Genomic DNA, 25,040 nt, shown 5'->3' with positions numbered 1-25,040 from the left:
CTGGCACCAACTCCAACACCTCTCTTCTGGACGCTGCAAATCGGCGACACAGCAGTTTGATGCCTAGTCATTGCTACGCCTGAGGCTGTGCAGCTCTCCCTTAGTCCGAAACCACTGGTCACCGGTGAACCAGTGAACCAGATTCGCAGCATTCCATTTGCGATCGCAAGCAAAGTGACTAAGACAATTACTTTCTGTTAGCCTGCACGTCATCTTCATGTGCTGTGTTTGTAGCAGGCAGCAGTCCCATCAGCACCAAGTCTAGTGCCTTCAGTTTCTCTACCAATGAGCAAACTCACTGACAAGGTAGAATTGCAGTACTTTAAGTTCTTAATGTACAGCAGGGTCTTGCGATCATAAAAAGATACATTTAACACTTTTGGTTGGCCTCATAATACCTGCAGCATCTGAGTGTGCCACCATTTTCTGGCATGGATGGAACCATCTTCTATCCATGCAAGTATTTTTCCTGTAATACCATGGACTCTTATCTTGTTAAGCAGCCTCATGTGCGGCTCCCTGTCAAAGGCCTCTTGAAAATCAAAGTAACTATCATTCGCTGACTCTCCTTTGTCTATCCTGCTTGTTATTTCCTCAAAATTCCAACAGATTTGTCAGGTAAGATATCCCCGTAAGGAAGCCATGCTGACTTTGGCTGATTTTATCATGTGTCTCCAACTACCCTGAAACATCACCCTTAATAATGTACTCTATTATCTTCCTAACCACTGAAGTCAGTCTAACTGGCCTTTAATTTACTTTCTTCTGTCTCTCTCCCTTCTTAAAGAGTGGAGTGACATTTGCAATTTTCCATTTCTTTAGAAACATTCTAGAAACTATCAATTCTTGAAAGATCATTGCTAATGCCTCCACAATCTCTTCAGTTACTTCTTTCAGAACCCTGAGGTATAGTTTATCTGGTCTAGATGACTTATCTACCTTCAAACCTTTCAGCTTACCAACTAGAAACTATACTCCTGCCCCTGTCACTCTTGAAATTCTGGAATAGCGCTAGTGTCTTCCACATGAAGACTGATGCAAAATAGTTATTCATTTCATCTGCCATTTCCTTGTTCCCCCATTACTACCTCCTCAGCGTCATATTCCAGCGGTCCAATATACACTTTCATCTCTCCTGGAGAAAAAATGTGGAGAAAATCTTTAGTATCCTCATTTATTTTATTGGCTAGCTTGTCTTCATATTTCATTTTTCTCTCCTTATGGCTTTTTAGTTGCTTTCTGTTCATTTTTAAAAGTTTTGCAATCCTCTGACTTGCCCCCTAATTTTTACTACCGTAGATTCCGGACTACAGAGCGCACCTGATTAAAAGCCGCTGGCTCTAATTTTAGAAATAAAATCATTTTTTTAATTATACAGGCCGCATCGGATTTTAGGCCGCACCGAATTTCCGGCGGAACGGATTTTCGGCGCACTGGATTTCTGGCGGACCGGATTTTCGGCGCACTGGATTTCCGGCGGACCGGATTTTCGGCGCACCGGATTTTCGGCCGCTTGTAATATGAGATATTTACACAGAAAGATATTACACGTGTTGGGCTTCAAATTCTGCCCTGTGTTCGTTTTGGAAGAGAGACAACCAACACCGGATTACAGTGCAGCGTGGCTTTATTGCAGAACGCGTTTTGCCTTCCCCTTACATTCTGCTCTTATTTATACTCCTTTTTCCCCCAAACCAAACCCTCGCTACACATATTTGGTAAGGCTAAACTTTGTTATACCTACCGGTATTTGGTAACATCGGACACTTGTGTCCTTATTGGCCCGATACCATTCACACACGAGTTTTACTGTTTTTTTGTTTACTGAATCGCTAGCAGTTTCGGTGCAGCGGAATCCTCAGTTTCGCTCCCTCCCTCCCTTGTACTGCTGTCTAATATCACGTGAGCCATTCCTGACCTGAAGCGGCAGTCCCAAATTAAATCTCCACAGTCTCACCATCGATTCATGTATGCCAAGATTACGCGCAGCAGCTCGATTTCCTTGTTCAACCGCCAGATTGATTGCCTTTAACTTAAAAGCTGCATCATATGCTTTTCTTCGAGTGTTTTCCATGTTGATGAGGGTGAGTACAAATGGCTGATTTACAATAATTTGTGAAGTGCGCTTGATTTATCGTACAATTTCATTGGACCTCTGTGAACTACTCATCAATTTTATTGGTCTACTGTTACGAGGCAAAATGTTTTGGCGGCATGGGAAAAAACTTTCTATTAGCCGCACCTTATTATAAGCCGCTATGTTCAATGCTGTTCAAAGCATGGGAAAAAAGTAGCGGCTTATAATCCGACATCTACGGTATATTGTATGCCCTCTTTATCTTTCATGCTAACTTTGACTTCCCTTGTTAGGCATTGTTTCATTATCATCCCTTTAGAATACTTATTCATCTTTGGGATGTCTGTCTGTGTCTTCTGAATTGCCCCCAGAAACTCCAGCCGTTGATGTTCTGCCATCATCCTTGCTAGTGTCCGCTTCCAATAAACTTTGACCAGCTTCTCTCTCATGACTGTGTAATTTCCTTTACTCCATGGTAATCATGATATATGTGACTTTTATCCTCTCCCTCTTAAACTGCAGGGTGAATTCTATCACATTATAATCACTCTCTCCCAAGAGTTCCTTTACCTTAAGCTCCCTAATCAAATCTGGTTCATTACACAACACCCAATCCAGAATAGCTGTTCCACTGGTCGGCATAACCACACGCTACTCCAGAAAGCTATCTCATAGGAATTCCACAAATTCCCTCTCTTGGGATCCAGCATCAGCTTCATTTTCCCAATCTACCTGCATCTTGAAATAACCCTTGACTTATAGTAATGTTGTCCTTTTTACGTTTTTTTCTATATTCCCTTGTAATTTAGTAGTCGTTCACGCAAAACGTCGTTGAAGTTTAGACTCCACAGCGTTTTCCTGAGAAACCTAACATCTGCTCTGTTGCCTTGCAGGAAATTTCCATACTGCCAAGATTTGTGCAAATGCTGTGCATTTTCATTTTCTTGCTATGTGCAGTGAAAAAAAAAGACTTTTGTAAGAGTATATTCAAAAAATTATTTACACATATTAGGCTCTGCGGGATACTATAATCAGCAGCACAATTGCAGGAAAGTATTGTACTTTCTATCTGTTGTATTCTGGTTAAGATTGGGAAATTGTGGTCACAGTAAAATAGAAGTTGTACTCATTATGTGATTTTTGTCATTCTGCTGAGATTCAATTACAGAATCAAAAGTGAAATCTTCTGTGAGCCACTGCTGGGTAAACATGATCATTTTTTTAGTATAAAAATTATTCCCTGACATTTCTCTTAAGTATGGTGATTTGGTACAGAATTATTAACAACTACAAGTAAGTTTATCCACAAGTAAATTTTTACTAGTACAGTATCTATTTCAACGGTTCAGTGGTTCATTTTATTATCAAAACATACATACAGAATACAGTTCTTAAATCTATCTTCTTCAGATAGCTATAGAATACAGAAAACCATAGAAGCAGTTGAAAGAAAGACGTCAATCCTCCCTGCACAAAAAAAGAAACAAAAACTTACAAACCCCCCAACACCCTCAACCCCTCCGTCGCACAAAAAACTAACAGATCTCCCAAACGCCCAGCCTGCCATTCTGCAACAAGAAAGAGTGGGTGAGAACAATAAAAAACATTGAACTGAAAGAGGCTAATATGAACTACAGTCCATATCCATAAACCTGAAAATTTTGAACACATCTTCGAGATGTCTTATCCTTTTGTATTAAAAAGCTGAACAATTAAATGGCTGCCATGAAATATACATTCTAATCCAAATTAATAAATTGAATTACACCATTTTGCATACAAAAATAAACTAATCTATCAGCTGAATTTACTTAGTGCCCCTTTCGATGGGGAAATTTCAAGTTAATGTTTAAAAAAATCAACTTTTGAGACAATATATGCTGCAAATTTGAGAAATAAGACATGCAAGTTCTTACTCTAGCTCCCATTCAACCAGTGTTGGAGTCCCCTCATCTTGGACACAAAGCCATGTTTTACTCAACTGTTGCTTGGCCCTTAACTGTAATCATGCACTATAGTTTTGTATATTTCTGCCATAACTTCATTCTCACTGAACTGATAATTGCATTTAACTTTGGCTGCATACAATATTTTGGGCAGAATGATACACTTATTTTTCTGGCCCTCTGCCTGGAACAATCTACAGACTGAATGGAAAGAGTAGCTCTAGAAAGTTCACTCAGATATGTTTGGGTCAAATAATAGTAGATGATTCTACAAATTCTACTTCCCATCCTAGTTTCCAAAAAAAAGTTTATGTCTCCACTGGCATTATTCACTCCCTATCAGCATCTAGCAGTAGCATCGCCTTTCCTTCACTGTCGGGGTGTGGTTTCTGTTTACATTTGTGGTGCTCAGGTCAAGAGGCTTGAGAATTTCAAGTTCTTAGGAGTGAACATCACCAGTAGCCTGTCCTGGTCTGACCATGTAGAAGTCATGGCGAAGAAAGTGCACCAGTGCCACTACTTCCTCAGGAGACTAAAGAAATTTGGCACGTCTTCATTAATCCGAACCCATTTTTATCAATGCACATCAAAAACATCCTATCTGCAGGCATGATTGCTTGGCGTTGCAACTGCTGTGCTTGAGAGCACAGAACACTGCAGTGAGCTGTGGACATACCCCAGTACATCATAAGAACCAGCCTCCCCTCCGTGGACTCTTGTCTACATTCTCATTGCCTTGATAAACCAGCCAACAGGATCAAATACCCCACATAGCCTGGACGTTCTCTCTCTACCCCACCCTTTATTGGACAGAAGATCTAAAAGCCTGAAACAACGAGACACAAGACTCAAAGTTCAAGAGTAAGAAAGCCCAGGACAAGGGCAGCTTCTTTTATGAAGCCATTGAACAGTTCCCTTATATAATAAGACAGGCTCGATCTCACATTTACCTTGTCATGGCTTTTAACTTTTTGTTTGCTTACACTGCACTTTCTTGTAACTAACTCTTTATTTTGCACATTCTTACTGCTTTTCCCTTGCACTGATGGTTTTTTCACTGTACCTGGATGCATGTGACAATAAGGAGCCAATTATCTTAACAAAGCCCATATATTGGCTCTTGGTACGATTACTACGATATGCATCTTTTTCTCTAGAAGCCCAAACAAGTTGTCACCATCAATTCTTCACCCTATTTTCTATGCATGTTATGACAATCAGTCATTCTGTTTTCTTCATTGAAAACTGAAGTTGCTAGAAATTTGAATTTAAAAAAATCTGCTGGAGATACTCAAATGGTGAGGCAGCATCTGTGGAGTGAAGCTTTTCTCGTTTCATTTTGTCAATTTTATTTTACAAAATGTGTACTTCGGTAGTGTTTGAATTTATTATCTACCCCAAATTGCTCATGACTCAGTGGGCTAAGCTGCCCACCTTGGAACTGTTGTATTTCTCCTGGTGAAGGTATTCCTAATTGTTATTAATTAGAGAGTTCTGGGATTTAATCAGCAAAGATGAAGGAATGACAATGTATTACAAAGATGATGATGCATGATTTGTAGTGCTGCTTGCAGATGTTAGGGTTCCCAAGTGCCTCCTAGATATTTCCTTCCAAGTAATAGAAGTAGTGGGTGTAGAAGGCTATGTCCAAATTGTGTTGGTTAATAAATGATGTACCCTGCAGTTATTGTTCCCTTGTGGAGGTTGTGATTGTTCGTTTGATGGATGGAGTTAGAATCAAATGGATTGCTTTGGCCAGGATAGTTTCAAAGCTCCTGTATGTCATTGAAGTTCTACTCATTCATGCGTGGAGATTATTCTATCATTCTTGTGATTTGTCTTATAGAAAGGCTTCGAGGATTTGAGATATGACTCATCATTGCAGGATACCCTTTTTCTGCCCTGCCTTTGCAGCTGTTGTATTTACATTACTGGTTCAGTCAGTGCTACCATTCTTAAATTGATCTCGAGAACTCATAATTTCTGCTCTTATTCAACCCTTAGCTGTGCTTTTGCTTTTGGTTTCTAACAGTGATATAAGAACTACCGTAGATTTCGCACTACAGAGCGCACCTGATTAAAAGCCGCTGGCTCTAATTTTAGAAATAAAATCAATTTTGTACTTGTACAAGCCGCACCGGATTTTAGGCCGCACCGGATTTTCGGCCGCAGGTGTCCCACGTTGTAATATGAGATATTTACACAGAAAGATATTACACGTGAGGATTTTTTAACTTTTAATTAAATCCATATGGTAACATAAACAAATACATATTGCAAATGCTTTTTTTCGAACCGTGCCTGTAACGCGGCTACTTTTAAATATACGTTGCGTATACTTTTTTACTGAACAACATTCCAATATCTCCTAACGACTGGTAAAAAATATATATACTGCAGCCTACCAGGAAAAGTTATTGATCGTCTTTAACTTAAAAGCAGCGTTTTGGCTCCGCCGCTCGCCCCCCGCCTTCCCGTTTATCGCAAACCGGTATTTCCCACAAGACGCGGCGAAACCGGGTGTGACGTCATAGCATCCCGGGATGTAGTACAGAAAACAAATATAGTTAAAACACTTCTAACTTTAACTAACAAATGAATTACTAAGCGAAAATATTATAAACTAAATAACTGCCATAAAGGCAGCACAATGCTTTTCTTCGAGTGTTTTCCATGTTGATGAGGGTGAGTACAAATGACTGATTTACAATAATTTAATTGTGAAAGTGCGCTTGATTTATCGTACAATTTCATTGGACCTCTGTGAACTACTCATCAATTTTATTGGTCTACTGTTACGAGGCAAAATGTTTTTGGCGGCATGAAAAAAAATCATGCATTAGCCGCACCGTAGTAAAGGCCGCAGTGTTCAAAGCTGTTCAAAATGTGGGAAAAAAGTAGCGGCTTATAATCCGACATCTACGGTACTTATCCTTATCTCTGTAATTTTGTTTACCTCATTGTAAAAACTAAAATTTTATCTGCTGTGATGCTTTCATGGCTTTACTCCTAAATTGTTATGTCAATTTTGTAAATTTTAATTAATTCAAAACTTTGCCAATATCAACCTTCAACAGCTTGCTGCTGCCCTTCCTGTCTACGTTAGTTCCTGGTTTCCCAGTACTTTGAATTTAAAATTCTCATCATTGTGTTTGAAACCTTTGGAAGCCTTGTCAAAGTCCTAGTGCTGTAATGTTCTTTGTTCCCGTGACTCCGTTTTGTATATTCACCTGTGGAGATACAAAAGGTATATCCACCTCTGCATAACTGTTTCCAGTTATCTAGACCTCACACTTTGGATTCTTTTCCCCTCCAAACCTCCCAACTTGCTTCTTCCCCACATTCCTTACATGCCTTCATTCATGAAGCAACAGGGCATATCTGAATTTCATGGGTATTTCATCTTTCATAAGTAGCTTGATGAAAGCTGATCTGACAGGAATACCTTGCATATATTTACTTGGAGTTACAAACGTCAGAAGGAGGAATGTTGTTTTTAAACTCGGAGATCACAGACTATAAATAGTTTCTTTACTAGGGCAATTGTACAATCTTTAAAATTCCATTTATTGGTAATTTTCATCTTGTAAGCTTTTTGTGGATAACATTATTATTAATATAATGTCTCCTCAATTTATATCTCTTATGCCCTGTTGATCTTTTTCTAAAGGTCACTGTTCAAGGAGACATGCAGACCAAATGAAAAGAGACAAAGGGCGGTCAGAGGAATGGAGTGAGGTAGGAATGAACCCTTAAGGAAGTAGATTTTCATTTAAGTGTGTTACATTTGAAAGAATTATGGAATTTTATTTATTGAGAGACCTTTCTTGCTGTTATTCTCTTCAGTACATGTGATTGTAGCTTTAGGTTTGGGTCAAATAAACCTCATTTCAAAAACAAAAATCACAGAGGAGTCCTACTTAAGAATCTGAATAGCATTTTGCAGCAGATTGGAATTTGGACAATCTAAAATATAGCATATTTGGAAAGCATTCTTATTCAATTCCCATCTTACAAGTTAATTAAAGTAAAACAAAAGCTTGTATACACTTGCTATTCATCTGTCTAATTGTGTTAATCATTCCTCTAACTGGTGGCTTGAATGGTTTACTATTCCATTTCTCTCTGTCTCTTACAGCTGCTGTGATTGCCAAAGCCGTCATGTGTAAGGGGCTCAAACGTATTTCAATCTTTTGTAGTAAAAATAGAGAATGTTGATATAACTCAGCAAGTCAGGGAGCGTCTGTGCGAAGGAGAAACAGAGTTAACGTTTCATGTTAATGAGTTACATTAGGTCTAGAAGAACCCAGAGATTTAATAGCATATAATGTAAAACAAAAGCAGTGAGAGAAAGTCTCATTTGGGTGGAGTGCAGATATGCTTAATGACAAACTGACATTGATGGAAAGCAAACTGGGAAAAAATGACAGTAAGGTGAACAAAGAAGTGTTTCAGCAAAGTGAACAGCTACCTGGATTTGATTTCCCCAGTGTGGAGGGGAGAGGAAGCAGCAACTATAATATACCACCTGAAAGAAATCAAAATAAATTGCTATCTCAACTAAAAAGAGAGAATAAAGGGGTTGGGATTATTCTTTTGAATCTCCCTGGAAAGGGAATTTGGACATGGAATGGTGATAAATAAAGCTATGGATTTTTATAAGCAGAAGTTAAGATAGAAATGTGGATTATGTGATGGACAATGTCATGAGCTCTGTCAACCAGAAGAGCAGATAATTGTTATATCAGGCAAAAAGAAAACGTATAAAAAACGTACAAAGGTGAATCAAACCAGATCCACTGGAAATGGAGGAACCAGGGGTGTTTTTATAGAATGCTCTGTGGAAGTAAGTGGGAGCAAGATAGCTATGGGAATTGGTAGCTTTCAAGAGAATATCCCAAATTCTAAAATGCCAGCACTAACTTTATAATACACACAATTAGTTAATAGCTTTGTACAATGCACACAACTATTTGAATTATTCATTTCTCCATTTAATTAACTTAATCTTCGGAATTTAAGATAGGAACAGGGGAGCAACTCAAGTCCCCTCAAGACTGTCCTGTTATTCAATATGATCAATATGATTCAAGCTATCAGACTCCTCAATACCCAGAGCCTGGACTGACACCTTACTGCCCTATTGTCCTGTTTATTATTTATTGTAATGCCTGCACTGTTTTTGTGCACTTTACACAGTCCTGTGTAGGTCTGTAGTCTAGTGTAGCTTTCTCTGTGTTGTTTTTTTTAACATAGTTCAGTCTAGTTTCGGTACTTTGTCATGTAACACCATGGTCCTGAAAAACATTGTCTCGTTTTTACTATGTATTGTACCAGCAGTTATGGTCGAAATGACAATAAAAGTGACTTGACTTGACTTGATCATGGCTGAACAATGTTGGTCTCAGCTCTCTATGTGCCTGTTTACAATGAATGGACAATGAACGGATGTACAGTACCTCACTTTTGTTTGTTCTCTTTTTGCACTATTTATTTGATTTAACTCTGGTTAATTGGGACACATTGGTACTAGTACATTTTGGTCCAATTAAACAGCTGCCCCAATTAGCCAGAGTTTCATGGAAATAGTTAAAAAGGTGTAAAAAAAGACAAGCTACCATTTAATTGAGTAACAATTTATGTATTTAAGTGAAATACAGTACAAAATAGAGCACTATCAACTCTATTATAAAACTGTGCATTAGTTCCTAATAGTTGTCAGTCTTGTTCTTTTGAATGACTGTAAATTAAAAAATCAACACAGACATCTCAAAGGTTCAAAGGTCAAATTTAATGTCAGAGAAATGTATGCAATATACATCCTGAAATGCTTTTTCTTCGCAAACATCCACAAAAACAGAGGAGTGCCCCAAAGAATGAATGACAATTAAACGTAAGAATCCCAAAGTCCCCCCCAGCTCCCTCCTCCCACGCTAAACGGCAGCGGGCAACAGTCACCCCTCCTCCCCACCCACTGGCAAAAAATATGCACCCTCTACCGAGCACAAGCGTAAGCTAAGCGATAGCAAAGACACAGACCAAAGTTAACCCCAAAAGCTTCGCATTTCATCTGAAATTTGACAAACCACAGGTCCTCTCTCTCCCTAGCAAGGGAGAGGGAGGTGTCCCCCATTTTCACAGTGAGTGGGAGACATAACAACAACCCACTGGTTTATGATCTTAAAAGTCTGTTTCATCGCTTTTTTCGAGATCTGTGTCCAAAGATCGCAAAGATCTCAAGTCCTCGGGCCCACAGCGAAAGATTTTCCGGCCTCCCTGATGACACGATTCTCCTGCCATGATACTGACCCTTGATCCACCTGTTTTCAGAGCCCCGAGATCTTAGGCTTCCGAACGTGATCGAGATTCTCAGGCTAAACCCTTGGCATGTGGAATAGTGGCCAGTCGTGGAACCCCGAGAATGGGTCCCATTCCCACAAAGAACCAAAGCCTGCATGTAACTCCAGGTCAGGGTCTTCAAAAGAACCCTGAAAGGGAAAAATAAAGATATTAAAGATGGAAATAGAGCTGTTTCTGAAGATGCAAGCAAAGGAGTCACCATTAGGCACTATCATCTAGTGCAAATTATAGATTTCATACAAGCTTTTGACGATTGCATCCTCCAAAACTTATTTTTTATTGTAACATTCAAGACAATTGTCAATACTTTCAAATTCTTTGTACTTCTTAACTTGGTGAAGTAGTGAAATTATTTTGTTTTAATTCCCGGCCGTTTCTGGCATCTCTAAGCCTGAATGCTTCAAACTGCAGTGAGTAAATCAGTTCTGAATTGTCTTACTGCATATTTCTCATCAACTACCAGTGACAAAAATCATTGCTTTTTGAACACAACACACGCAAGTGGCACTGTTTATAATCTGTTTACTCTTATCACGGTGTAGTGTTGCAAGTGCATGTGACTGACGTTAGTTAGAAACTGTTTGGTAACGGTCTGCAGAATTAAATTAATTAAGTGGCACAGAGTTCCAAATAAACAAATAGAATCCTGGCTATTAGTTTTTGTTAAGCGTTGTCCCAATAAGCAGCTTCCCTGATTAACCAATGCCTCAGTTAACTGAAATATACAGTACTGTACAGGGTATCTGTATTTTCTTATTGTAATTTGTAGCTTTTTTATGTTATGCATTGCTGCATAAACAATAAATTTCACAACATGCCAGTGCTATTAAACCAGATACTGATTCTGAATTCTTAATTCCTTGGTATTGTTCCAACAAAACAATAAAATCTTGAAGAACTACATTTCGGTTTTTCAACTCATTGCTTTGCAACTTTTGAATTCAATAGTAAGTTTAACAGTTTTAAACAATTCTGGTTCTGTAGCTCGCATTTCCTGCATTCAGGTTTTTTCCTCCCACAGGCATGTTTGCTCTTCATTTGACTTCTACTTTCTCCACCATATTACTGGGTCTTCCTTGGGTTCTCACCACACCACTATTTCCAAGTTGAAATCTTCTGTTGCTTATTTGAAGAATCACTGATGGAAGTACACATTTAAATAAGTAAGCTGTGTTGTGGGTAAAGGAGAACTAGAGGATGTTCTGGAGTTAGATTTGTAGGAAGCATTTGATAAGCTACATCAGGGATTGCTGTGAAATAAGAATTGATAGTACAGAAAGTAACATGGGTATGGAGAGAAGACTGACTACCAGGAAACTGAAAGTAGGCACAAGTGGGTCTTTTCTGTTTGACAAGATGTAACCAACAGTATACTATTGGAATTGATTGTTTATTTTATAAATGACCCGATTGGGAACCAACTTACTAAGTTTGTTCACGACACAAAAGTGTGTATGAAGAAAGATTGTGAAGGAGACCCGAAGGAATTGCAAATGGGCATAAATAGGTCTAGATCTGGCAGTTTGTGTATAACGTGGTAACATGTGAATTTGTCCATTTTGGCAGGAGTAAAACAAAGCCAAAGTGTAAAGGTAATGGAAGATTATTGTTTACAGTGAGAGTAATTGATTACTAGAGCTGGAAGCAGTGTCTCACTTTGGAGTACTGTTTGCGGGTATTGGTCTCCTTATTTAAGATAAGATCTAAATGCACTGGAAGCAGTTTGGGGAAGAGTTACAAAACTGATATGTGGAATGGGCAGGTTGTCTTATAAGTAAATAGGGCAAACTAGGTTTGTACCCATTGGATTGTAGAAGAGTGAATGGGACTTAATTGAAATGTTTTAAGACCCTAAGGGATCTGGAGAGCATAGATGTGGAGTGGATATTTCATTTGATGGGCGAATCTAGAAATGTTGACTACTTAAAAATAAGATGGCTGTTTAAATTGGAAGTGAACATTCTCTTCTTATTAGATTGAATGTTTGAAAGTCTAGTGGAAACAGTTTGAATATTTTAATGGCAGAGGTGGATATTCATGATTAACTAGAGGAACATTAGTGGTTTATACAGGATTGTGGTATTCAGGTTACAATCAAATCAGCCATGTTTTTAATAAAAGGTGAAGCAGGCTCAAGGGTGTTAGTGGTCTATTCCTAAGTTGCACATTTGTTTGTACGTGGCTTGAATTAACTCTGTTCCTTTCTCCACAGATGTTGCCTGACTGGTTAAGCATTTCTAGCATTTTTACTCATAAAACTGTAGAAGAACTTTTGCAATTTTTTAAAAAGACCAGAAAATATCTATTGTCAACCTGTTTCTCAATTAAGTTATATTTATCATTTAGGTACCTGCTGCAAATAGAGCTGACCAAAATGTTTTAATGAACTTTGATGAAAAACATGATAGATATCTGATACTACTTCAGTACAGGAACAGGTAATGTAGATGCTTTTTATCCTGACATTTTTTCCTTGATGTACATTTGCTACATAAAATTAATTTAGGCTAGGCTTTTAAAAAACTCGAACCATATTATTTTAGTAAAGTTGGATATATGTCTGCTTACCATAGATACTAGTGTTGCTATTTGATTACATCTGCAGCTTTTTCTGGAATCTTTTCTGAAATAGTCTTTTTTAGCATATCTTACTGATGTCATTTGGCTATGTTGACTGGAAATGTGGCATGTTTGGGTTTACCTATGTCAAATACAGATAGAGGTGGACACTGGGGGCTCTTTCCTCATAAATCTTCTAGTATGAGACAGCCCACCATTAATATTAAGTACAGCATTCAGACAGTCTACTTGATTTACAGAAATACATCTAAGTTATATATGTATGACTAAATTATCAATTGTTCCAGAATCACTATATCTTAATAATATTTGCCTTTTTTCAAAATAAATATGTAGATGCTTGAGAAAATAAGTATGACAGCAGATATTGGAAAATCAAACAAAAATAGAAGATTTTGGCCATCATATCCGAGGGACTGAAAATAAAGATAATCCTTTTCCAATTTGCACAGATCCATTGGAATGGCTTTTTTATTTTGCAGCCTTTGAACCTATACAACTTGTCCTGAAATTCTGGAATTACATTAAAACAAGGATCATTCAACCCACTGTTGGAGTTTGCCCTCTATATGGGAACCCCATTTTTTAGTGGCTCTTACCTCTACAGCTTCCAGGCTTCTGGTCTCCTAACTCTGCATAACTCACCTCTACTTCCTGCCAAATATCCAAAAACAGTACTGTCTGGGCAGATTCATTGTTTCAGTCAGATTTTACATACAGAACTCATTTCTCCCTTGACTTTATATTTTTTCTCCTCTAGCTTAGCCCTATCCTGCTTATATTCATAACATCTCTGATGCCTTCAGCACTTAGACAGTTTCTATGATTACAACTGGGAATCTTCAACTCCACTCATTTTCAAATCAGATGGCTACTTGTATAAGCTTATTTATGTTTGGGATACCTGGAACAGTCTTTGTTTCAGTCCTACTCATAACAGTTCAACTCTTTTTTTTCTGGTACATTGATGCTGCTTCCTGCATGGGTGCCTCTGAGATGATTTTGCTCTTCTTGGCATCCCCTCTGCTAGAAAGGGTGCTTGCCCTTGTATTCCTGCACCTCTGCTCTCACCCTTTCGTTATCTGGACGGAACAAGGATAGAGAGATACCCTGGCCCTTGCATTCATCCCCAGTCAGCCTCCACATTCAACAGGTCATCCTTTACAATTTCTGTTAGCTTCAACAAGATTTCATCACCAGATACATCTCTGCTCCCTGGCATTATTTGAAAGGGACCATTTCATTGACAGTGTCCTAGTCTGTTCTTCCATCTCAATCAATCCATTCTTTGTGGCACTTTCCCATGTAACCTCAGGAGCTGCTGTGACTCAAGGACCATATCAATTATTTCAAGTAAAGTGAAACAAAGGTTCACTTGCACATCTTCCAATCTAGAGTACTATTTTTGGTATTCATTATATGGTCTTCTCTGCACTGGAGAAACTGCTTTATAGAGCACCTACATTTATTCTGCAGGAACAGTTTGGACCTCCCTGTTGCCTTCTAAGTCTATAACCCAATTCTACTCAGCTTTTACATCTCCACTAGTATACACATGTGGATCATGTTAGACCAGTGACCCTGTATTTCACATCTTTCTATTCCCCTTTGTATTATGCTATATCTGCTTCCATTTACCCATCATTTTTGTAATTTGCGCAGCACATACAAAATGCTGGAGGAACTCAAGTCTAGCCTTGCTATAGCAGTGATATTCCTTTGTCTTATTCATCCCATCCCACTCTGCAACGTAACACAGAAAATGCTGGAGGAACTCAGCAGGTCAGGCAGCATTTATGAAAAAGAATACACCGTTGATGTTTCGGGCCTGCTTATATTCATAACCTCTCTGATGCCTTCAGCACTTTGACAGTTTCTATGATTACAACTGGGAATCTTCAACTCCACTCATTTTCAAATCAGATGGCTACTTGTATAAGCTTATTTATGTTTGGGATACCTGGAACAGTCTTCGTTTCAGTCCTACTCATAACAGTTCAACTCTTTTTTTCTGGTACATTGATGCTGCTTCCTGCATGGGTGCCTCTGAGATGATTTTGCTCTTCTTGGCATCCCCTCTGCTAGAAAGTTTCATCAGGACTCTACAACTCTCTGTAACTTGGTTTCTCTTTCTAGTGCTCACAATGGATCTTTGTTTTGAAATGTCAAAACTCTATTTTTCTTTTAACAGACACTATCAGACCAGCTGAGTGTTTCTAGCAATTTGCATTTTTTGTTTCAGATGTAAAGTATGTACAACCATTTTTATTTTCATGGTATTTTGTATTCAGGATATTGAAAAAGCTGAAAGCAAAAAGTCCTAAACAAATCCAGCTGGAGCGTTTGGAACAAGGGTTTTCCATCTATGTAAATGGTGCCAACTCTGAACTAAAACAGCAACCAAGATATGAAACAACTTCAAGATCAGTATGGACAGCTGGTGAGTAACTGTTTTCACTGAGGAGCAACTTAGGAACTTATCTATTTGTGTTAGCTATTCGCAATCTCATGTCTTTTCTCGTATTCATTGATAGTGGCTTATTTCTGACTGATCTCTGTATATGGGTCCTTCCCAGTTTATGGCAGGGTGCTGTTCCTGATAGCTGCTGGTATCCTGAACAGTCACAATTCGGAAATGCAGTCACTAATTGAGTTCCCATACGATAAAAGATGTCTGTCAAAGTGGGTTACTCCAGAGGAAGAGATAGTCTGGAGAGAATTCCTAAATCATATTTTTCCATTTCTTAATAATAAAGCTGATAATAAGAAATTCCAGTGTCTATCTTGGGCTAATATTCTTTTAAAAGATTTTACTGCAGATGACACTTTAATGGATATTAATGGTTTAAGAATGATACTGCTGCTGATCCAGATGGCATGTCTTGAAATTGAATTTGCATCATGGATATTAATGTGTTAACTAGAATACAGCAAATTTCTATATTTTGTCAAGAATAGCTGCTTGCAGCAAACAAATGCTTGTTCATATATTTGGGCTGTATATGAGTCAGATGATTGAAAGCAAGGGAGGACCTCTATGTGTCTTTAGTCATTATCTCTTTAAAATCTATGGTTGTCAAAAGTCTGTTCTGAAATTTACAATTACCAATTGACCTTTATTTAAGCAACACACACAAAATGCTGGTGGAACACAGCAGGCCAGGCAGCATCTATAGGAAGAAGCACAGTTGACGTTTCGGGCTGAGACCTTTCATCAGGACCTTTATTTAATCGTGGTTTGTGGAAAGGAATTCCAAATTTGTCTTTGGAAACGTTTCCTAGCTTCTGTGAGAGATGCAGTCGCTTGTTAGGGAGTCTCTCGGTAGGGAGTCGTTAAAGAATCGACGTGAGGAGAGCGTGAGAGTGAGGATTGCTGGCTTCGAACGAACCCAGAGGACTGGGTTAGCTGGCAACACTCTGTGCATTTCGAATGTGGCGGACATTTCGTGGATTGAGGCGCACACTTTTGATTAACCCTGCATGGTCTCAGGTGTTGTGATTAACCCTGCATGGTCTCGGGTGTTGTGATTAACCCTGCATGGTCTCGGGTGTTGTGCGGTGACCATTTCAGTGGAAGGGACCTTCCCTGTCAGTTATTCTGTTAAATCTCGCTCTTCTTGGACCCTTCAGAAAAGGTACTCTGTGGTTGCAAACTATGGTAACTGTTTCTTCGTCTCTGCGAGATCGCTTCTCCGCTGTACTGTGAATCTCCAAGATCGTCTCTTCATTGCATCACGAATATACAAGTCTCTGCTCTCACTTATTTCATGAATCACTTGGACTTTCTAAACTGCCTCTCTAAGACTGTGCTTGAGTAAGACTGTTAAGAATTGTTTCTAAGTTTGATTGTTTGGGAGCCTTAGATGCATAATGCCGTTAACTTCTGTTTAAGTTAGTCGTTTCATCTGATCCTTATAGCACTTCTTCGGCCCCCCAGCTGAGCGTTGATCATGAGGTAGCTGGCTGTATAACACTCTGTGGGGTAGCCGACATGGGGGCATCCTTATCACGTGCCCCAGCCACTGCAGCTGACGCTGGGTGATCATGGCGTCAATACTTCTTGATGTGACGGCTGTAGGTTACCTAAGTTTCACAGCTATAAAGGAGGTGGTGACACAGATTGCTTGGTATACAGCGACCTTTGTGGAGGGACGAAGGCTCCTGTTCTGAAAGACTCTATGCTGAAGTCTCCCAAAGGCAGCTGATGCCTGTTTAATGCGGCTCTGGATGTCGTTGTCCATGCCGCTATCCTCAGAGAGAATGCTCCCCAGATATTTGAAAGATGGCATTACTGACAGCTTTTCATCACCAACAGTGAAGGCAGGTAGGGTGGGTGGGACACTGGTACTCCATTGGCAAACCACTTCTGTCTTGGTGGTATTGACGGTCAGCCCCATCCTGCTGTACGCTCTCACCGCCACAGCAAGGACAGTCTGAAGATCCTCCGGAGTATGGGCCACAAGAGCACAGTCATCTGCATACTGCAGCTCCAGGACCCATTCTCTATGGAGTTTGGTGGTTGTGTGGAGCCTCAAAGAGGTTGCCATCTAATCTGACGTCCACTGCCACACGGCTGCTGTCTTTAGTCTCATGGAGAAGCTTGGTAACATACAAGAGGAAGATGTTAAAAGAGCATTGGTGCTAGCACACACCCTTGTCTCACCCCTGTGTGTACAAGGAAGGGCTCGGACTATTGTCCTCCTATGGTCACCCGAGCAGTCATCCCATCATGGAACTGGCGGAGGATGTTAACAAATTTATCGGGACAGCCTAACCGGAGGAGGACTTCCTATAAGAGCTGTCTTTGCATAGTGTCAAATGCTTTGGAGAGGTCAACAAAGGCCATAAACAGGTCCTGATGTTGCTCCCGGCACTTTTCCTGAAGCTGCCGGGCTGTGAAGATCATGTCAATCATGCTCCTGTTCTTCCTAAATCCACACTGCGATTCAGGTAGCATTGACTCGGTGATGTTGCTGATGAGCCTCTAAAGCATCACCTTATCCAGGACCTTTCCAGCAACAGAAAGGAGTGATATGCCCTTACTGTTGCCGCAGATGGCCTTGTCACCCTTGTTCTTATGAATGACAACGATGTTTGCATTTCTCCATTGCTGTGGGATGTTCTCGTCAGTCCAGGCCTTGGTGATGTACTGGTAGAGGGTACGCATACACATGTACCCTCCGTTCTTCAGTAACTCGGCAGGGATATTGTCAGTGCCAGGTGTCTTATTGTTCTTAAGGGAATGGACAGCTGATAGAACCTACTGGAAGGTTGGTGGTAGACTGAGGTCGTGGATAGGAGGAAGTTCAGGCAGTTCATCTAAGATGGTGGAGTCTACATCAGAATCCTGATTAAGCAGAGTGTTAAAATGCTCAGCCCACCTCAGCAGAATGGTATTCTGAATCTTCAGAAGTGTTTGACCATCTGCTGTTTTCAGGGGAGTAACACATTGATTTATTGGGCCGCAGATGGTTTTGACAGCATTGTAAAATTTCTGCATATCATTATTATCGGCAAAGGACTGGATTTCATGTGCCTTTTCAGTCCACCACTCATTTTGTATTGCCTTTTGCACTTTCCTCCGAGCTGCCTGCCAATGCTGCCTGATGCTGATGGATGAAGGGTTATCTAAAGTTGCCCGGTGTGCTTTGTGCATGTCCTTAAGAAAGTTGGGGATGGTATCTGAGTTATCGTCAAAACAGTCTTGGTGGTTTTTGCTCTTATGGCCGATGGATTGGGCTACTGCCTCATAGAGAGCAGAGCTGATATAGGTCCACTGTTGTTCCATGGTATTTTCTGAACTCAGACAAGGTTCCAGCTCCCTTAGTTTCTCAGCTACGATGCATCAAAACTCACTTCTTGCTTCTGTGTTTCTCAGGCGGTTACAATTTAGCAGCTTTTTATTGGGTTTTTGCAGCCTCAAAAGGGGACGCACTTTCATATGGAGCTGGGCCACAATCATACAATGGTCAGTCCAGCACTCTGTATCTCTCATGGCACAGGTGGTGTGAACATCCTTGATGTCACTACGTCTCACAATGATGAAGTCGATCATGTGCCAATGTTTAGAGCGAGGGTGCATCTATGAGGTCTTATATTTTGCCTTCTGCTGGAAGATAGTGTTGGTTATGGTAAGGTTATGCTCGGAGCAAAGAGTAAGTAGCCTCATGCCATTTGCATTGACCTTGCCAATACCATGCCTACCTAGCACTCCACTCCATATCCTGTTGTTCTGTCCCACCCTAGCGTCAAAGTCCCCAAGTAAAAGGATCTTATCATTCTTAGGGATCCGGCAAAGAGCTTCATCCAATGTCTGATAAAAGCATTCCTTAACCTCATTCTCAGATGGCAAAGTTGGTGCATAGGCACTGAGAAGTATGGCATAACGTTTCTTTGCCAGGGGGATACGGAGGGTCATTAGTCTTTCACTAATGCCAACAGGTGTTTCTGTGAGACTTGGTAGAAAGGTGTTCTTGATGGCCAATCCTACTCCGTGGAGATGTTGTCCACCTGGGGGGAAACCATTCCAGAAGAAGGTGTAACCCATCCCTTCCTCTGGTAAAGAGCCTTCATCCAGGAGCCTGGTCTCACTCAGGGCAGCAATGTCAATGTTGTAGTGCCTCAGTTCAACGGCGATCAAGGCTGTTCTCCAGTGAGGTCTGTCAGAGATGCCATACGAGCCCAGGAGAGTCTTTACATTCCATGTTGCCAGTTTTAGGTTGTATTGTTTCTTATTTCGACCGCAATAGTGGAATAGCCCGATAGGCGCGGTAACCTATCCTGGTGAGTCAAGTCAAGTCGCTTTTTATTGTCATTTCAACCATAACTGTTGGTACAATACACAGTAAAAACGAAACAGCATTTCTCCAGGACCATGATGAGTGATTGAATGGGCAATTTTTGGGCCAACTTTTCTAGGCCCTTCCCCAATTGGAGTGAGCAGTGCAGTCCCTAAATAGGGCTGCTCAGTTGCACAGGGGTCTGCCGAAAACAGCTGTCACTCAGTCCCAGCTGCTAGTGACCAAATACCCTGTGCCGCTGCCGTGCAGGGTTCTGACTAGCAGTTCCCAGTCCATTCGTACCTCCTCCTGTTGCCAAGCGCCCATCGCCGTCAGATTTCAACGATATGTAAGGTCCAGGTATTGTTCACCGTGGTCAGAGGTGGAGACCTGCACAAGGAAGATATTAAAGTGCCACAGGGGGTGCGCCATCCCCAGTAGCACTATCGTCACCATGATGAGGTAAATCCCAGTGGCAAGGGTGATCCCAGGGCTACCAGTCCCGCATCTTGGCTGCAGGAGGCTGCCGGGTCCTTTGTCTGTTAAGGCCTGCCTATTGGGCACCGCCAGCACATTGCTTTTCTGTCAGGGTGTGCTCCCTTAGCCTTGTCTCACCAGACATCACATGGCAGTGGGGCTATTTACACATAGCTGGGACAGTGGTTGACGGGCGCCAGGGCATGTCCACACAGTGGTGGTCCTGCACGCCACGTATCTGGGGCCCCACTGCTGCTCTGAAATCCCCTGTAGTTTAGCCTGGGACTGTAAGATACCCAGTTTCTGCGTGTGGCCTCGAGGAGGTACTGCAGGAGTCTTGGTGGTGGAGAGGCTCTGTACTGGCAGGAGGAGGCTTACACAGTCAGCTCCTCTTTTCAGCCTCTGTTGAGAAGGCAAGCCAGCGGCAATAGCTGTAAGCAGAGAGTAGCAAGCAGAAAGCAGTATACAGCATACATTAACTACAAGCACTACTACACTAGATGCTTCACACACACCCTGTGAGCAAATACTCCCACACTTCGTACCTAGCAAAATAACTAGATACAAATGTGTTCGTGTCTCTCTTGTTCCTTGCTACTTTACTGGTCCCTAGCTGATACCTTTTCAGGGGGAATTCAGCAAGTTTTTCAGGGAGAACAAATTTATTTTGTTGAGGCTTTAATCTGAAGGCAAATACAGAAATCTTTGAATTTCAGAATTGCCTTCATGACCTTAGTACTAGGTGATAAGCTAAAAGCTCGTTGAGTAGTCACAGCTGTAGTACAGGAAACACAATACACACACCAAACTTACACTGGTAGCAAAATTCTACTGAACTGGCAATTTGATGTTAATGACTGGAGGAAAAAATATTGATCAAATTTTGGTGATAAAATTCCTTTTTTTCAGTCTGGGCAGGTAGGTGGGACCTCAAGTTAAGATGTCATCTGAAAGAAAGCAGAGTATAGGTACAGCGGAGCAAAAGTGGACCACTCAGTCCATCTTCACTGTATCCATGTTTTAGGAATTACCTGTCTCCCCTTAGCCTGTGGACGTAAACTGTCCTTAGCAGTAGATTCAGATATGAACAAGGAAACTACCCAGGTTTTGGGAAGACAAAGATGAGCGTGCAAGAATTGGTTGATGAGAATTCTTGAGAGTGGATGCAGATTATGGAATCTGCCCATCCACAAATTCTATTCTTTGTATTTTTGAAATTTTTGGATGTGGGTGTCCCCAGTTAGGCCAGAATTTGTTTAACAGGTGGTCGTCATGAAATTAATGGAGAGTCACCTTCTTCAATCACTGTAGTTCATTCTGAGATCATTTTTGTTAGGGAGTTGGCAAGATTCAAATGCAGCTATAGAGAATGAAGCAGGATATATTCCTAATTGATTTGATATCTGATTTGAAGGAGAACCTGCAAGTGGTGCTGTTCCTATAGAAAAACCTTGCTGGGAACTGCAGGGTATTTTGTAGTTGGTGCACGGTGCAGCCATATCTGGTAATAAATAGAATGAACATTCAATGTATTGAATTTTATTGATTGATTGAGATACAACACGTGGTAGGCCCTCCTGGCCCTTCGAGCCATGGCGCCTAACAATACCCCCATATTAATCTTAGCCTAATCACGGGACAATTTACAATGACCAATTAATCTACCAGCCACTATGTGTTTGGACTGTGGGAGGAAACCCATGCAGTCACAGGGAGAAGGCAGCAGCGGGAATTGAATCTGGGTCGCCTATAGTGTAAAGTGTTGTGCTAAGCACTATGCTACCATATTGTTCACAACAAACAAACTTTGTTGAGAATACAAGAGCTGTTCTGCTTGCTGTTGATCTGCTTGAGCAATCATCCATCCAAATGCGGAGTATTTTTCACATGGTTTTGACTTGGAGGAAAGACTTTAGGATGTGAAGAAGGGAATTCATTTGAGGATACCCAGTCTCTGATGAACTCTTATAGCCACAGTATTTGTGTGGCTGGTTTAGTTGAGTGTTTGGAATTTTAGTCTTGATTATTGAACACCAAAGATTTCAGAGTTGTAACTATATGGGAAAGTTTGACGAAATGCATGCATTGTTCTGAATCACATTTCTTAAGCTGGACAGTTGGGATGTTGTCTGATTCCATAATCTTTGTCATTATAAGTACATTGCAGCATGTCATATCCTGTGAATCAAACTTAGAGACAGTGGCTCAGTAATGGTGGGGATCTCGTGTGGAAGTGGAGGTGAATCATTTACTTGGGGTTTCTGCTTGATCATGAGTCTGAATGCTGCAGCTTGGTGTTTATTACTCATGCTGAGCCTCGCTGTTGTTTACACTGAGCGTGTTTTGGAGCATCTTCCTCCTGTTAATTGCTTTAATCATTTGCCACCATGCATGAGTGCAAAACTTTGATTTATTCTGGGGTCACTTAGCTCTGACTATTGCATGCTCTTTTTGCTTGTAGTATGCATGTTGGTCCTGTTTTGCAGTTTCACCAGGCTGGCATCTCATTTTTTGGGTCCACCTGGTGTTGCTCCTGACAGGCCCTTTTGCACTCCTTTCCTGTCCTGATTGTAACAAGAGAGAGAAACATTCATATGGGGCTATATGGTTCAGAGCTCTTCACAGTACCCTGTTGTGAGCCGCACTGAGTTTATCCCATTTTGTGTGATTGCAGTGTTGCTCTGCGTCACGGAGAACCTCCTCAGTGTGAAGACAAGTTGTTATCTACCGTCCTTGTTTCCTCATTTTGTCCTACAGAATTTTAACTTTACCATATCAATTCCATTCATATTTAGATGCTTTTTGATGTATTTTTGAATTTCTTTGAAAACCCTTGAGTTTTTGGATGGATGGTGGGGGTGGGAAGGGACCTTGTATGTTAAAAATTTCTTTCAAACATTTAAAAAGTTGCCATCTGCACTTTTCCAGTATACTGTTAAGGTGCTAGTTTTAACTGTATGATATGAAGCAATAACTATGTTCACCTTTTGTTTCTATATTAAAATTTTTCAATGCAAAATTAATTTTAGATTCAGCTTCAAGATCGACTTCCAATGCTGAAGAGCTGCAAGAGAGAGAAACACTGAGACGACGAACCCAAACTGCGCCAGACAAAGTTCAGCGAAAGGGTTGGGTACAGGTAAAGTAAATTGTTATAAACCATTTTTTAAAAATCTGAAAAATCTTTGTACAATCACAGACAGTCTGTCACAAACCCATTACAAATGTTCCAGCGTAACAAAACTGGTAACGTAATTCCAGCGCTACTTCCCACCCTGAGCATCAAAGACATCAAGGTGACATCCCTTCTCCAATGTTCTGTAGAGACTATCTTGTACTACCTTGATCTGATGAATTACGTAACTACATTTCCAAGCTGAATATTAACAGTGTTTTTAAAGACTTAGATCTCTTGGGACTTACTCATGTTTAAGCAGAAGTTAATTACACTTCTGTGATGGTGAGGGCTGTTCCTGTGATTTCAGTACATTTCAGATTTATTGTCTCATGCCTCATCCTGCCTGGCAGCACAATCACTGCTAGTTAATAAAAATGAGATTACCATAGGGAGAGGGTATTGTCTAAATATTATAACTGTAACTTCAAAGAGAGATTTTGTTAACTTATAGTGCACTTGAATCAAATCTCATCTCATCTTTACTTATCAAAAATAATATTTCAACATGAAAATTAGTACTTTTTTTCTGAAATCACAAGCATTTCTGTCATTTTCCAGTTCTATTATGGGTTTTTCTAAGATACGATTTTTATCACCAAATTACTGTATATTTTAGAAGACAGTGCTCTCTAAGGAAAATGTAGTTAGGATATGATGGGACAAATTTGCATTGCCAAGGAGAATTGAACAAGCTGCTAAATTTTGTGTTGCCTTTTGAATATTTGCAAAATATGTCAGCTACCTAAGTAAGTTGTGACATTCATCATTAGAATCAGGTTTATTGTCACTGACAAATAACATGAGATTTGTTGTTTTATGGTAGCAAGACATAAAAAAGTTACTATAAAGTTACAATTTAAAAATAGTGCAAAAGAGTAGTGAGGTAGTGTTCATGAAGCATTCAGAAATCCGATGGCACAGGAGAAGAAGCTGTTTCTAAAATGGAGGTGGCTGAATCTATAACCATCTGCAGCCTCTTTTGAGCCTGTGTGTTGGAGCTTCCATACCAGATGGTGATGCAGCCAGTCAGAATGTTCTCTGTAGTCATTGGTGACATGCCAAATCTGCTAATGAAAGGTAGCTGCTGCTGTGCCTTCTTCAATGTGATTGCATTAATATGTTAGGCCCTTGATAGATCCACTGAGATGTTGACACCCTGGAACTTGAAGCTGCTGACCCCTTGTTGAGAACTGGTGTGTGTTCTCTCAAGTACCCCTTCCTGAAATCCACAATTAATTCCTTGACAGTGAGTGAAAAGTTGTTGTTGCGATGCCATTTAGCCAGCCAATCTATCTCACTGTGGTACTGTACAGCTCCACGTCACCATCTGAAATTCTGCCATCAACAGTGGTATCATTGTCGACTTTATAGAGGGAATGTGAGCTGTGCCTAGCTGCACAGTCATGAGTGTAGAGTAGAGCATTAGGTTAAGGTGCACCTGTGTTGTTATTGAGGAGAATATGTTATTACCACTCTCCACTGATTGGTCTCCAAATAAGGACGTCAAAAATCCAATTGCATAAGGAGGTATGGAGGCCCAAGATTTAAAACTTGTTGATTAGTACTGATGGGATGATGGTGTTCAACGCTGAGTTGTAATTGATAAACATCTGCGTAAAATAGGTATTGCTTTTGTCTAGGTG

At 40.4% G+C, this 25,040-nt stretch overlaps 1 protein-coding gene across 2 annotated transcripts in view; it reads left to right on the top strand.

Moving 5' to 3' along the window:
- The window catches only part of katnip (katanin interacting protein), a 126,868-nt gene that overhangs the window by 4,704 nt on the left and 97,124 nt on the right, over positions 1 to 25,040 (top strand). The window contains exons 2-6 of one of the 2 annotated variants that reach the window (XM_073060830.1): positions 7,694 to 7,761; positions 8,162 to 8,188; positions 12,730 to 12,821; positions 15,255 to 15,403; positions 23,249 to 23,358. In XM_073060830.1, coding sequence (XP_072916931.1) covers positions 12,766 to 12,821; positions 15,255 to 15,403; positions 23,249 to 23,358 — 315 coding nt within the window. In that variant the 5' untranslated portion in view covers positions 7,694 to 7,761; positions 8,162 to 8,188; positions 12,730 to 12,765. The remainder of the gene's footprint in view (positions 1 to 7,693; positions 7,762 to 8,161; positions 8,189 to 12,729; positions 12,822 to 15,254; positions 15,404 to 23,248; positions 23,359 to 25,040) is intronic. The other variant, XM_073060829.1, reaches the window with a different exon arrangement.

Source organism: Hemitrygon akajei, chromosome 11, assembly GCF_048418815.1.
Source record: "Hemitrygon akajei chromosome 11, sHemAka1.3, whole genome shotgun sequence".
NCBI classification, from domain to species: Eukaryota; Metazoa; Chordata; class Chondrichthyes; order Myliobatiformes; family Dasyatidae; genus Hemitrygon; species Hemitrygon akajei.
The sequence above is the reverse complement of the archived record's forward strand: the minus strand, read 5'-3'. Positions and strand labels throughout refer to the sequence as shown.